Source organism: Sphaerodactylus townsendi, linkage group LG14 (assembly GCF_021028975.2).
Source record: "Sphaerodactylus townsendi isolate TG3544 linkage group LG14, MPM_Stown_v2.3, whole genome shotgun sequence".
Classification (NCBI taxonomy): domain Eukaryota; kingdom Metazoa; phylum Chordata; class Lepidosauria; order Squamata; family Sphaerodactylidae; genus Sphaerodactylus; species Sphaerodactylus townsendi.
Genome location: NC_059438.1, coordinates 20669437 through 20684628, shown reverse-complemented (window position 1 = coordinate 20684628; position 15192 = coordinate 20669437). Strand labels below are relative to the sequence as shown.

The 15192-nt window shown below is 47.9% G+C and overlaps 1 protein-coding gene across 1 annotated transcript; it reads right to left on the bottom strand.

Annotated features, from left to right (window-relative positions):
• Positions 1–4199: 4199 nt before the first annotated feature.
• LOC125443255 (C-factor-like) lies at positions 4200–13359 on the bottom strand. Its single transcript, XM_048515246.1, has 6 exons — positions 13191–13359; positions 10967–11018; positions 10269–10456; positions 6970–7128; positions 5875–5989; positions 4200–4284 (listed from the first exon to the last, which is right to left on the bottom strand). The coding sequence occupies exons 1-6, from the start codon at positions 13335–13337 to the stop codon at positions 4280–4282; spliced, it is 666 nt and encodes a 221-aa protein (XP_048371203.1). The 5' UTR covers positions 13338–13359; the 3' UTR covers positions 4200–4279.
• Between the last annotated feature and the right edge of the window lie 1833 nt (positions 13360–15192).

The window sequence follows — 15192 nt, the reverse complement described above, 5'->3', positions numbered from 1 at the left end:
CAATAGGGTCCAAGACAGTGGAAAGAGAATTTGCACAATTTTAAAATGCCACCATCTTCCTAAGATCTAGAAATCTTTCTGCTCCACTCAGCAAGAAACCCTTCTAGAATTGATGCTGCAACGTATGCTAAAATATATATTACCCTAATTGCATTTGGGCACACCTACCATTTTTTAAGGAACTACATCAATGTATCCATTTCCATCAAAAGATTTCAGAAAGTTCGTGATTAAATCCGTCGCTTCTTCCTGGACCTTCTTTGTAGTTGAATGCTCTATGGTGGTCCTAGTGTTTACCTAGTTCTGTTTCCCCACCTTTCAAATGTTTATAAGCATGAAATAATATTTTTCAAGCACAGTCATGGTCAAAACCATAATTCTGTGTACTACTAGACATGGTAATTTGATAAAACAGCATTTAAAGTGCATCAGGTTCCCCACTGCACAACTGGAACTAGCTCAGTGGCCCAGAGGCGTAGCTCCAAAGGGACTCTGTGTGTGTGTGTGTGTGTGTGTGTGTGTGTGTGTGCGGGGTGTATCTGAGGGCAGAGGTGGAATCAGACAGTGGGTTACGCTCTGGGTGTGCACGAGGGGGTTACTAATTGGGTCTGCTTTTCCGTTAGAAATCCCATTAGGTCAAAAATCACATAAAGTCCTGTCGTTTCCTCATGGCTGGTTAGAGGTAAGCAGGGATCATTATTCTCCCTGTTGGGCTGTTTAAAAACATGTCTTTAGAAATATGGTGAAGTTCCTTGTTTAAGGAAAGTATCCTTCTTTTGATTTCTAGAAACAAAATTAGAAATTATTTGAAAGTATTAAGTATTTGACAGGCAGAGGAGAAGTAGTTGTTTCTGTTGGCAGTAGACGATAGGACTTGCTATAATGAGTTTAAATTATGGACAGAAAGATACCAGCTGGAAATTAGGAACTTTTTTTACAGTAAGAGTTTTACAGGATGGGAGAAATTATTAATGCCCGCCCTGGGCACTTTTCCCCTGTGCCACCAGCCTCATTGGCATGCGCCACTGTTTGAATCCACCACCATGGGAACCTGTTCCTAGAGGTGTCAGGATCCCACCACTGAAAACGGGGCAGTGTGGCCTGTGAAGTGTGGCGGTGTTCTGAGGCGTGGTGGGAGAAAAGGAAGCAGGGCAAATAAATAGTGGGGAGGAGGAAATGAGATGCCTTCCCACAAATTCTGGCTGGTCCCTCTCTTAAACTGCCCTAATGCTCTGTGGGGGCAGGGTTAGTATTGCAACATGGCATGTTTTATTTGGAAATGCAAATGATAAAGAGAATGCTTGAGCTGAACTTAATAACAGGACAGCAAAAACTGGTTCTCGCAAGCTCAGCAGCGAGGCCAAAAGAGACCATTGTTACAGAAACTTGCAACACGGAAGAAGCTCCGCCATAAACAACAGAGTTTCAAATGCTGACAAAGGGAGGATTCCGGCAAATTATTTAGGAAATAGTTCTGTACTTGTGAAAAGGAAGGTGGGAAATAAAAGCATTGGAGCTGGGTGTAGCATTGGGCTAAAAGATTTTCAGTCTTGATCACCTGGGTCATGAACTCCTCGGTTACATAAGCCGCACTCTCGGTTTCAGACCTGTAACATGGGGACAGTAATGCTCACTTGCTACTCAAAGTTGTAAAGACCGCAACAAGAGAAGTGTAAGTGTTTTGAAGCAGTCTACAAACACTAGGTGTGATTTGCAAGTAAATTCTTGGGGGAAGGAAGGCACCCAGTTTTTGGATAGATGAGGTTTATTATTCCCCATTGAGGCTATTATGCCTGCTGCCTACAGAAGAATAAAACTCCGAAAGGATATAGGTATCCCTGGGCTACATATATTTTCCATCTGCCTATCATTTCAGCTGGCAGCATTGCCCAGTGGGTAGCCACTAAGCCTGGAATCACCCTGGAATCACATTTTAGGCCCTTGCGTTTGGTTCTGATGGTCTTTTAGGCTCATTCCGCACATGCAGAATAATGCACTTTCAAACTGCTTTCAATGCTCTTTGAAGCTGTGCAGAATGGCAAAATCCACTTGCAAACAGTTGTGAAAGTAGTTTGAAAACGCATTATTTTGTGTGTGCAGAAGGGGCCTTAGTTGTTGCTGGCCTTGTCCCTTCCTGAACTGGGTTCCTTGTTGGGAATTTCCCCTCTGGTTCTTCCCTTGCCGTTTTCCCCGAACAGGGGTCTCTTTTTGTTCCTTAAGTGACACCAAGTCTGGGCTAATCCTTATTATCGTAGCATCTGTGTACATTCCCTTAATGCGTAAGGCGATTTGTGTACTACAGACCTCTGTGGGAGGCAGGGGGCTGTCCTCTCTTTTGCATGTAGAGCTTGCAGATGAGAGGGTGATCTGGCTGTGACATATGTCACCCCATTGATCGCCAGGGTTGATTTGGCTGACCTGGATGGCTGGCCGGGTGTCCCCTACCTCCCTCACCACTCCATTTGCGACCCTCCCGAGGCTGTGCACTCGGTGGAAGAGGACGACCATACCAGATAGGAGTGCACCGTTCTTCGGTCAAGGGTATACGATAGCTGCGCTCCCCTGCTAGAACCTCCAAACAAGCTCAAGGTCCATTTGTAGGAATTGTATATAGAGCTTGCATTGCTTTGAAGGAAAGCCACAGAACCAACACATGGAAAAGTTAATCTGAACGTTCACTGGAACAGCTACTAGAACTGAGACATTATAGCAGGGGCTGTCTTAGTCACTGGGCAAAAGTGGCAGCTGTCCCAGATTCATGGGGGGGCGCTGACCACCCATTGACAGCCCCCCCCAAACAGAGAGGGGAGGAAGAAGAAAAAGAGCAGGATTCCGCCTCTGACACTTGAAGCCTTCCCATCCAGACGAGATCTCCAATGTTTCCAATGGGAGCTAACAGGAGATGGGGGCTACCCCTTTGAGGGTCCATAACTTTGGCCCCCCTGAACCAAACCACACCAAACTCAGGGGGTATCATATGTCAGGGTATCATCTGGAAACTGTCCTGCTGACACCACCCAAGTTTGGTGAAGTTTGGTTCAGGGGGGCCAAAGTTATGGACCTGGCTCACCAGATTAATGTCCACCGCTCTTAACCACTACACCACACTGTCTCTCACAGCCAGCTAAACAGCAGTGATTTTTGGGATAGGCTTGAGTAGGCTCCCACTGGACGACGGCTGCCATTTTAGCCCAGGCCTGGCAGGAGGAGGCAATGATTCTGGAATGCTTGAAGTATCTAACAGGCGCTGGACTCGACTTCTGCTGTATCATCCTCTTGTTATCTCCAGTCTCAATTGGGAAAGCACGAGGTATTCAGCAAATGAATTAATGTAGCAGCAAAGTGGTTAAGAAGGTGATCTGTTATTCTCAGTTGAGATACTTCTGTCCCACATCTATCATGGAAAGATAACACTGGCCTGTTTCAGTGGACTGTTATCTTTTGGGTCACCTGGAAAATATCTCTTTGTGACTTTGGACCTAGACAAATGGCAATTCTTCTTCAAAACAGACCGGAAAGCCATCTAAAGATATTTCTTCATCTTAATTTCAGAGCACAACTCAAATGCAAAATGGATTGTCTTTTGGAGGACTACCGGTAATCTATATCGAGCTATATTGGTGCCACTACGTGGTGAATGTGAGCATTGCACCTGGAAACGTCAAAGTTGCTGCCAGTCATGTCAATAGCTGTACAGTTGGCCTGAAAATGCCCAGGGCTGAAACTCTGAAAAGACTGAATTGGATTTTTGTTACAGTACATTAGTCCTATCACCTGTGTAGAAAAGGCCTCTTGAATCATTCAGTGTTGCATACTTTGTGGAAGGACAGGAGAGTGAGTGCAAATCATTCCAGTAATGACATGTTGGCAAAGATGATTAACATGGTCAAGGGTTTAGGGTGTCAGACTAGGATCTGGGACCCACACGTTCAAATCCCCTTTGTGTATTGTTCACTGACCTTGGCCCTCTCTTTCAGTCTACCCTACCTCATAGGGGTGTTGTGAGGAAAAAACAGAGGATATAGTACAGAGTTTATTCACAGAATGAATAGTTCTGTCCACCAAGCAAGTGAAGCAATCTTAGCAGCGGCACCGCAGCCTCTTCCTTGATTCCTGGCATCTGCCACAGAAACAGCCGGAGATACTGAAGAGATCTGTCTCAGTTGGCTGATATCACCAAGACACCTGGCTTCCCTTCCAGTCAAGGAAGGCGCCGTTGTGTTCATCGCTGAGTTTGGAAAGAACGTCCAGGATGCCTTGCGCAGCTCTCGGTCCGCGGTCAAGCTCCATACCTGCAGAATCGACCGGAAGTAGCAAATCAGCTGCACAGAACCGACCTCTGGAGGACTGGATTTTGCATTCTGGGCAGAACATGTTTCCTAACTGGACCTCAAAGCCATCACAATAAGAAGCTAAAAGCTGTAAGAAAGCCGAGAAAGTTTCCTTTCTCTTTGAATGCATGACCTGGTCATGTTTAAGCAGAAGTGCCCCGTAACTGTGAAACTCCATAATAATAGAGGGTGGTGATTGTATTGCACAAATCCACCCCAGGAGGAAATCACTTGGTGGGAAAGAACGCTTCCTGCTTCTGAAGTGAAAAGTACTGTCCACCCTGGTCTAAAGAACGTCGTCCTCAAGGGCAGAACAGGTCGCGCGGTCATGGCGATTAGGAGTTTCTGGGCCTCCCTCCACACAGTGACGGTTCCCCTTTGTAGACTCTTTGCTGCTATAAATACACAGGGCACATCCTCTACTGATTAAACCCCTGTTACCCTCAAGGAATGTTTACCATCCTGCTCATACAATCCACCTTTTGCTGAACAATCACAATTTCAGTCGCCTCTTTCCTGGCGCTTAAGAGACAACACTGACAATGATTGCTTTTATCAACCCAGGACACTCTTTTTTTCCTGGGCCTTTAAGGTTATTGTGTTTTTATTTGTATTTGTGTATGCCAACATGCGTGTGAAATGAAATGAAGTGAAATGAAATGAATAAACAAGTATTTTCTTAGCCATGAGCATCGCACCAGGGGTTTCTCCATTCTTTCTGTATCTCTTTGCGCTTGCTGTTCCCTTCACTCCCAGTGCCACCAGAAGGCTTTTTGCCTTTCAGAAAACCAGCACAACCAAACACCATCTCAGGTAAATAGGGTTGGCCATGGTTAGTACCTGGATGCGGGATCACCAAGGAAGAAGGGGCTGGTATGCAGAAGAAGGCAACAACAAACCACCTCTATTTGTTTCTTGCCTTGGCAACCCCAGGGCCTTAGGGTCACCATGTCAGGTATACTGGTAATTGAAAAGTTATGGTGCTATAGCAATTCATGCGCTTATACCCATGGTGGCAAACCTTTAATCAGCCCCTGCCAGCATGTTATATGCTGTATCCACCCACTTTTATGTGTCAAACCAATGTGTACAAAACAATAAAGTGCATATATATAAAAAACAAACCAAGTGCAACAATGTGCCAAAGGTTCGCCACCACTGCACTATACCCACTACAGATTTTTAAAAGGCAGCCTAAAACCCCACTGGTAGCTGTGGGGAGTGGGGTAGACAGCAGCCACAAGTCTAAAAGGAGGAAAAATGGAGCTAGATATGAGCAAGAAAGTTTGAAAATTTGCAGGAGGTAAATCCACACTCATGGTGACGTTGTGGGAAAGACAGGAACAAAGGAAGTTTGAGAAACATCAAGAGAAATCACTAAAGGAGCAAGATGTCTCACAGATGCTCCAAAAAACACTCACTGCAGTTTGAGATCCAGGAAATGGATCTAGCAAAGGCTGCATGCGGAAGCAACCTAAGAGCCCTTCTATTACGTATCCATTAACTCTTCTATCCATACGTCTCTCTTCCCCCCAAAAAGCACCCACCTCTGGGCCGCCCATGTCAGTCTTCACCCATCCTGGATGGATAATTGTGGAGAGGATCCCTTCTTTCTGGTAATCCACAGATTGGCACCGGGTCAGCATGTTAAGAGCGGCCTGCAAGAAGGGGAAGGAGACGACAAGGAACAAGCAGGGACACAACGTGAGTGACACGTTGGACTGAACCAGCCTGGCACACGAAGTTCAAAACCTTTTCACGCATGACAAAGAGGAAAACCTGGGTTTGCTACCTAGTACATGGTCCTTGAGGGAGAAGTAGCAAATTCCAGTCCTGGGAGGATTATACCCGGATGACAGAGAGATATGCACCCATGTATTGTCGAGGCTTCTCACGGGTTTGAATATTAGGCTAGAGTTTGAAGAAGGAGCCGAATTAGCAGAGCCCTGACGCTTCATTTGCATCTGTGGCTGGCATCTCTTCCCAACATCAGGATCCTCTGGAAGATGCTACAGCCATGATGGTATTAAACGTCAGGAGAGAATGCTGCTAGAACACGGCCATACAGCCCGGAAACCACACAGCACCCAATATGCACCCATGCTTTAGAAACCCCACCCTCCACAAATGTAACATGTGATACAGCCAAGATTCTGTATTTATTCATTCATTTCAATTTTATTTTTTGATTCACATCCCACCATCCTTTGCAGGGCTCAGGGCGTTAAACAACAGCAATTTAAAACAGAATAAAACATCAACAATCATACAATCAATCAGCACAAACCAAATGTAGCACGATGGCAACATCCCACCCCTGTCTGCATTGACAGGAGGCCACTAATTATGAAATTAACTCAGTTCAAACCCAGCTGGCTGGATGTAAAAGCCTGGCGGAGTAGCTCCATCCTACAGGTCCTATAGAAACAATTTAAGTCCCGCAGGGCCCTCATCTCACTGGGGAGCCCATTCCACCAGGTGGGGGCCAGGGCCAAAAAGGTCCTGGCCCTTGTAGTGGCTAGCTGGATATCTTTGCACCGTCTTGAAAGGGAAACAAGGACCATCTATTCTATTAAACCAACAGCCAGGAAGACCAGTTTGCTAATAGCTGAGAAGTCAGGGAGCGGAATGCACCTACCTTGCTGCAGCGATATGAAATTGCGGGTTTAACAACGCTGGGCGGGACAAAATCCATGCTGCCCAAGATGGAGGAGATGTTGATAATGGCTGCCCTGCTGCAGCTCAGCCCTTTCTTTGAGCTTCCTTGGGCTGCCCTCTTTAGCAGAGGCAGGAAAGTCTGGGAGGGAGAGAAAGAAACAGTGGCCAGGGCATGTACAGGACATTTCAGTTTGTGCAATCACAGTTTAACTGAGCACGGCTCCCTCTCTAGTTGTCCATACTGGGGTGAAATGACCCAACTGAGAATGTTTCAATGCATTCTTGCCAGATCTCAGAAGCTAAGCAGGGTCAGCCCTGGTTAATCCTGGGATGGGAGTCCACCAGGGAAGTCCAGAGTTGCTGCGCAGAGAGAGGCAATGGCAAACCACCGCTGTTAGTATCTTGTCTTGAAAACCCTCCAGGTAAAGTTACCATACGTCATCTGCAACCAGAGGCATACAACCTATAGGTCATCCATGTCCCCAGCGCAAGCCTTTCAGTCATGTGATGAAATGGCGTGCGCCCCAGCCACAAGCCACTGAGCCCCACCCCCCTGCATGGAGGCGGGAGGCGGGGCTTGGGGGCGGGCGGCTGCGGCACACGCCTGGGCTGCATGCTGCTGCCAAGCCCCGCCCCCGGCCTTCGTGCAGGCCAGCTTTTTGCCCTCCCATATGCTGGAGATGGCAGGAGCTGGCCTGCAGGGGGCGAGGCAGGGCTCGGTCCAAGCCCTGTCCTGTCCCCAAGCCCTCCCCCGACTGCATGGGGTGCATGGGTGGGGGGTTGGGGTCACCTGGAGGAGGTGTTGCCCCTGAGCGCCATTCCTCGCAATATGCTCCTGGCTGCAACCTGATACCTTTTCCCACCAGCCTGTACCTGGAGAGCAAAGTTAGAGTCTGGTAGCGCCTTAAAGTCCACAAAACGCCCCAACATTTTCAGGGCACAGCTTTTATGGGAAGCCCATATTTCCTAAACTTCTTTTAACTGCTTCCAAGTTTGGAATTAAGACGAAATCTGAAACTCTCAGGATTCTTTCCAGAGGGTGTATTCTGGAGGAAGAATGAGGAAACAAGGTGAAGAATTACCTGCTTCCTACTCCTATCCCAGTGATGGCGAACCTTTTCGAGACCGAGTGCCCAAACTGCAACCCAAAACCTACTTATTTATTGCAAAGTGCCAACACGGCCATTTAACCTGAATACTGAGGTTTTAGTTTAGAAAAAACGGTTGGCTCCGAGGCGTGCGTTACTCGGGAGTAAGCTTCGTGGTAGTCGGTGGCTCTGCTTTGAAGCAGCCATGCAACTCTTCCAACGGGTGAATCACAACCCTAGGAGGGTTTACTCAGAAGCAAGCCCCATTGCCAGCAGCCGAGCTTACTCCCAGGTAAAGGATCGCGCTTTAGTTCTTCACATGAAAATCAGTGGGGTTTAACAGCGCTTAACAGGGTTACCTACACTGCTTCCCCAAAACTAGGTCTTAGGTTTAATGCTAATAATCGAGCCCAGCAGCCCAGGCCAGCCTAGATGTGGGGGAGGGGCAACTCTGTTTGCATGTGCCCACAGAGAGGGCTCTGAGTGCCACCTCTGGCAACTGTGCCATAGGTTCGCCACCACTGTCCTATCCCCAGTGGTGGGATTCAAATAATTTAGCAACCGGTTCTGGTGTTGGGAATTCAAATAATTTAACAACTGATTGTTTACAAGCACCATTTCAACAACTGGTTCTGCCGAAGTGGTGCGAACCTGCTGAATCCCACCACTGCCTATCCCCTAATCCAAACTCTGCATAAAACACAGATGTTTGCCACTGGATTAAAGTAGACTGCACAGCCTTCTGCTGTTTATGGCATGTGCTGCAATTGAGTAATCTGAGAAAGGAAGACGGCTGATGTAGTCTGTTGACCCAGGTGCTTGATGGTAACCTTGTGACGGGTTCAGATAGCAGCTCTCTCCTCTTCAGTACTATGCAAAAGAGGTTTACCAGAGTGGTGCACCTTTCTGTCTTTCTATTTACCAAGAGAGGACATTTGTATGCCTCTTTTCTGGACCAGCTGGAAAAAGCTCATGACAGTGAAATAAAACCATTCAGCACAATCAAAACAGTCCAGTAAAGCAAATCACATGATAAAGCATCAGTAAAAAAGTAGAATAGATAAGTGAAAATAGAACTGATACAAAATACCATGTCAATAAAAAAACAAACCCAAGCCAATTTAAAAAGCCAGGGCATAAAAGTATATAAAACAAACAGATCTGTCTACAACAGGGGCCGGCAACCTTTAACACCCAAAGAGCCATTTGGACCTGTTTTCCACGGAAAAGAAAACACTTGGAGCCGCAAATACTTTTTGACATTTAAAATGAGCCTTGAGGTTCCATCCTCCCCCCCGCCCCACAGTTAGGGGGGACCTGTGGGCGGGCAAGTGGGTGAGTGGGCGGGTGACAGCCCTGGAACAAAGGTAATGTAGCCCCAAGGAAGAGCTTATCTGCCTCTGTGGCCGGTGGGCTCCTCGGCGGAGGCCGGAGCTGTTTTGCAGGGGCGATGTGAGGGAGGCGGCAGTAGAAGTGCTCCTGCTTTGTTGTTGTTGTTTTTCTCCTTGTTGAGGCTGCAGCGGGACTCGTGGGTATCCCCCTCCCCTCCGGGTCTGAAGCCTTCGGATTTCCAGAGGGAGAGGAGGAGGAGGAAAGGCGGGGATGAGGCCTGGAGCCACCTGCAAGGGCCGAAGGGAAGGAAGGAAGGCTCCCCTCGTTGCCCCCCCCCCCGATTTTCAGCCACTAACCAGCCACGCGGAGCTGCAGTACAAGGACGAAAGAGCTGCAAATGGTTCCGGAGCCACAGGTTGCAGACCCCTGGTCTACAAGTATATCAATAACATGGACCTGAGGATAGGAGCCAAATATAAAACAGGTAAAAGGAGGTCCTTAAACCTGCCTAAAGAGAAATGTTTTAGCCTGGGGCCTGAGAATAAGGCAGGTATCAGGCAAGTCTCAAGTGGGAGGGCACCACCACCGAAAAAGCCCTGTCTCTGGTCACTACCTGCCTTATCTTTGAAGGGAGACAAAGACAGCAGCTTGAGGATAAATTCTTACCTGGGGGCGGGGTGGTGGTGGTGGTGGGAGGGGAGGGACAATACAACTGTTGCTCTTGGTTTCTAGGACTCTTTTCCCCTGTCACTTGTGACCAAGAGAAGAGAAGTCAGAGACGTTCTGCCATCCAGTTGGTCACAGCTGCTCTTTGCACGGATGTACCTGTTCTGATCTCCTGTGTCCAGGAGTGTCATACCTGATTCACTAACAGCGGCCCAATCACATTGGTCTTGTACGTATTGATCATGTCTTCTTCATCCACCATGTCCAACGTCACCGCTTTTAAAATGCCAGCATTGTTGATGAGCAGATTCAGCCCCGAGCCTTTCAGGTGGTTCTCCACACAGGCTGCGGCAGCCTTAATGCTTGCGGAACTCGTAGTATCTGCAAAGGCAGAGGTGGAAGAAATGGGGAACAACAACAGGGAAGTATTTTGGAGCAAGGGGAGCCAAGGGCAGTTCTGGCTGGGGAGAAATTTTGGCTGGCTCGCTCAGTGACCAGAGAATGACAGTCACCAGGTGCCTTGGTCCATCCCCAACTCTTCTTTATGCCTACGCACACACACGCATGCTTGGGGATGCTGCGCTGTGCTTTTGACTCAGTGCTCTCTGCTTGTAGTGCCAAGGTATCTCTCCCCAGAGAGATAACCAACAGGCCGGATGTCCTTTTAGGAAAGAATCCCACTGCAAAATGGCAAAGGCCCTGTCCTAAGTGGGGCAGAAAAGGCTGAAGGCACAGGGTCAAATACTTGGGAAGTCAAAAAGCACTAGTCGCTTTCAGTCCAGTGTCTGGGGAGCAGACAGACTGCAGCAGGAGAATTTATGGTCAAAGGGGTAGAAGCAAAGGAGTCCTGGAATCCATAGCATAAAGAATAAAGGCTAAGCAAGGACGTACCTAGCTTCACCATCACCAGGTTTGGGTATTTGGAAGCCAGGTTCCTGAGAGCCTGAAAAGACAGAGGCAACAGAAAGTAAAGCGGAATGATAAACGAAGGTAAAACTGCACCTTTGTTTGGACCCTCCTTGGCTGGTACTAGAATATGCAAGCTTGCAAGTCACACAGAACTCTTCAACTGGAAGATCGGTTCCCTGTCCAGTAAGGTCGGTGAAACTAATATTTCTATTTATTTTATTTTTCAAACTTATATACCGTCCAACCCCCAGCATACTAGCAATTATTTATTTTTTCAAATTTATATTCTGATGATTGGCCATCAGGGTCTAGAAGTGGTTTTGCAGCATTTCAAACTCTGAGCGTTTCAGGTGGAAAATGGGATACGAACATACTCCGCAGATTTTTAAAAAGCAGCTTCTTATGAACTGGCAACTGAAGAGATTTTTGATGGATATTCATGTGGCAGACTGTTTAAGAACAACGAGCTCTTTGAATAATCGAGTCCTCATAATGTCTTTCTCTATTTTGTCTTTAAGGTATTTGCAACTTGCCACAGAATTGTCATGCATATCTGCTTTGGTGCCAGGGTAACTTTGATTTGTTATAACCCATGTTCAAAAGAAAGATCAAGAACTGTGTGCTAGCCGAAGGACTCGGAAATGTATCACATAAGAAGCTTCGGTGGGCCAGAACCACAACGTGGGTGTCTTGCGGGGGGGCAATGCCCCTCCAAAATCCTCAGTGTACCGATTTGTTTTATGTACCCGACACAGAATGTCTTAGGCCTTGAAGCTGATGGACAAGAATGGTTGCCATAAGGAGGCCTAAATATCTGCTTTTCATTTCCTGTGTGAAATAACAGGCACATATTTGCTTTGCTGTTCCAACGATTCAGTCTCGGCCTTGAACCAGAGCGAACCATATCTGCCGTTCCTTTTCAGAGTCTACTGTTTCATGCTCCCATTGACGTAACTAGTTAACAAGGGGTCATGTTGAGTAATCTCTGAGTGAACCACCCCCATTGGAATTACTCCCATGAATTCCTTTGTGCCAGTGCCCCAGAGAAGAGCTCATTATTCACTTTAAAAATACATGCTTTTATTAAAGTACTTTTTGTTTACAATTCTCATTCCATTCCAGGACAGAAACAAGCAGGTCCTTTGCCTGCCTGAATTAATGCAGGAGGGTTTTGTCCATCGACACACCCTGCAGAACATACAATAACCTGCTCTCGTTTTATGTTCAGTCTCCAGGCAGCACCTGGAGATTGGCAAACCTGGGGAGACCCACTAAGAGCCTGCCTCCACCCCATAATTTTATTCTGTGTTTCATTAGAAGAAGACGTGGATTTATATCCCTCATTTCTCTTCTGTAAGGAGACTCAAAGGGGCTGACAATCTCCTTGCCCTTCCCCCCTCACAACAAACACCCTGTGAGGTAGGTGGGGCGGAGAGAGCTCTGAAGAACTGTGACTAGCCCAAGGTCATCCAGCTGGCATGTGTTGGAGTGCACAAGCTAATCTGGTTCACCAGATAAGCCTCCACAGCTCAAGTGGCAGAGCGGGGAATCAAACCTCCAGATTAGAATACCGCTGCTCTTAACCACTATGCCACTGCTGCTCTGTGCAACACAGAATTGCTAAAAATGGGTTTGCAATCAATATTACTATTCTTTTATTGTTGATTTCAAGCGGCACGGGACCCTGACAATAATCACCCTTCTCTCCTCCCTTTCCAGCTCAGTCTTAATTTAGAGCAGACCCACACCGAATTCAAGGGGACAGTCACTTCCAAGTCCAGCCTGCAGTACAGAGTTGGTTTTGTTTGACTCGCAGGCGAGCCGAGATCGCCTTCCCAAAGCAGACCACAGTAATATTACGGCGAGGAATCGATAAATAGCAGAAACTGCTTTACAGTTTCAGGGCAAACTTGGGTCATAAACTCCACTATCGGTGGAGGGATTCGCCCCCCAGGGAACATGCACGGTAAATATGCACTTTGCGCAACTGCAGGGCACAAATAAACCCGATAGTGGCGCTTATTGCCACGTAATAAACTTATTGCCGGGGAATAAACCCGATAGCGGTGCAAAGCAGGATAAGGCCCGGTTTGCACAGCTGCAGCCTTACGGGCTTGCAGCTGACAGTTAAGACGCAATGATCCCCCTACTCCCGAGTAAACACGCACAGGTCACACATCTCAGCCGCCTCTCCCGAGCTGCGCACCTGCCCGCGCTCGCCCTCCGGTTCCCGGCTGCAGGCGAAGATCCATTGCGGAGAATCGGGCTTGCTCAAGAGTTGCCGGACCAGCTCCAGGCCGATGCCCCGGTTGGCTCCGGTCACCAGGACGCTGCGCGCTCCCAGGCCGGCCATGAGCTCCTCCGGCGGCAGCTGCTGCCCGACTGACCGGCGAGGAGCGCGCCCGCCCGGGGAAGTCTGGCCAAAGGGCGCCTCCTGGTGGTCACGCACGGAAGCGCGGCTTGGCTCGGAAACCCGGCCGAAATCCGAATTGAGAAATTCATTTAGTCTGTGATGCTGGGATGTTGGGCGCTCCTCGGCGCTTTCCGCGCAGTTTACGCTGTAATTTTAATGCACAGAGCAGTTTTAAGCTGAGTTTGTTTTGTGTGTTTATTTACTGCATTAAGACCCCCGCCTTCTTTCTCCCCAGTGAGGCGGTTACATCCTTCTCTTCCACCTCATCCTTCAATGGATGAGGACGGGGTCTGGACCCTGACCCTGGGTGGCCCAGGCTGGCTTCAGCTCTCAGACTAGTCCTGATGACGAGTTCTTGGATGGGAGACCGCCAAGGATGAAGCTGGGTCGCTGTGCAGAGGAAGGCAATGGCAAACCACCTCTGTCAGGCTCTTGCCTTGAAAACTCCACTGGTTTGCCAAAAGACAGATGTGACTTGCACTGGTGGATGGGGGGGGGGGACAGAGGAGGCTGTTGGGCTGCACATTTCGGCCCCTCACCTCCTCTGCCCTCTACCGTGCCCAGCCCTTGCCCAGACCCCCCCCCCACTGCCAAACTCCCCCTGCCCGTCACCAGCCCTGCCAAAACCCCCAAAAAACTAACAAACCTTTTCCTCCTTTCAGAGGAGCTGGCCAGCAACACACTGGGGTGCAGGGTTAAGGCTGGGAAGGAAAAGGTTTATTGGGGGAATTTTTTTTTTTGCAGTAGCGGTGGCAGTTCGGCATTGGGGAGGGGCATTTTGTGGCAGTGATGACTTGATTGGACTTTATATATACAACTTTTTGTCTGGCACCATATCATGAGAAGACAGGAGTCACTGGAAAGGGCAATAACGCTAGGAAATGTTGAAGGCAACAGGAAAAGAGGAAGACCCGACATAAGACTAATGGGCTCAGTTAAGGAAGAAGAAGAAGAGTTTGGATTTATATCCCCCTTTCTCTCCTGCAGGAGACTCAAAGGGGCTGACAATCTCCTTGCCCTTCCCCCTCACAACAAACACCCTGTGAGGCAGGTGGGGCTGAGAGAGCTCCGAGAAGCTGTGACTAGCCCAAGGTCACCCAGCTGGCATGTGTGGGAGTGCACAGGTTAATCTGAATTCCCCAGATAAGCCTCCACAGCTCAGGCGGCAGAGCGGGGAATCAAACCCAGTTTCTCCAGATTAGATACACGAGCTCTTAACCTCCTACGCCACTGCTGCTCAGTTTGCAGGACTCAAGCAAGGCTGTTTAGGTCAGGACATTTTTAAGGTTGTGAATTCATAGGGTTGCCATAAGTTGGAAGTGACTCGAGAGCAAACAATGTAGCCCAGAAGAACCCTGGCTACATAAGCATAAGCATAAGCATAAGCATTTTATTGTCATTGTGCACGCACAACGAAATTTACAGCAGCATTCCTAGATGCACACAATTTCAGACTCATACACCAATCATCCTCACTTTCCCCTTCCTCCACCCATCCCTCCACTCTCATCTACATAGATCCCTCTCCTAAATGAAGAGTGGGCATGAGACGGCAGCGGGGGGGTGGGGAGTTCCACTCAAAAAAATGACACCATGCTTGTGACTTGGCAAGCAAATATGAAATTGTTTAAAAAAGGAAACAAAATCAATGTGTTCTCGGCTTCAGAGTAACAAAATATTTATCATAAACTCAACCACTTCACCACCAGGGTGGATAAAAATCAATGATTTTTTAAAAAAAATTAAATATCAGATTTTTTAACTTAAATCAGATTTTTATTTAAATGCTTTTCGA

What these genes read in the sequence shown, in the direction of transcription:
- LOC125443255 (XM_048515246.1), bottom strand. Translation starts at nt 13,337, where the DNA reads ATGGCCGGCCTGGGAGCGCGCAGCGTCCTGGTGACCGGAGCCAACCGG. An exon ending in CGGAGGGCGAGCGCGGGCAG is followed by an intron (nt 11,019 to 13,190) that starts GTGCGCAGCTCG and finishes CTGTCTTTTCAG; the next exon opens with GCTCTCAGGAACCTGGCTTC. An exon ending in TTTCATATCGCTGCAGCAAG is followed by an intron (nt 5,990 to 6,969) that starts GTAGGTGCATTC and finishes CCCTTCTTGCAG; the next exon opens with GCCGCTCTTAACATGCTGAC.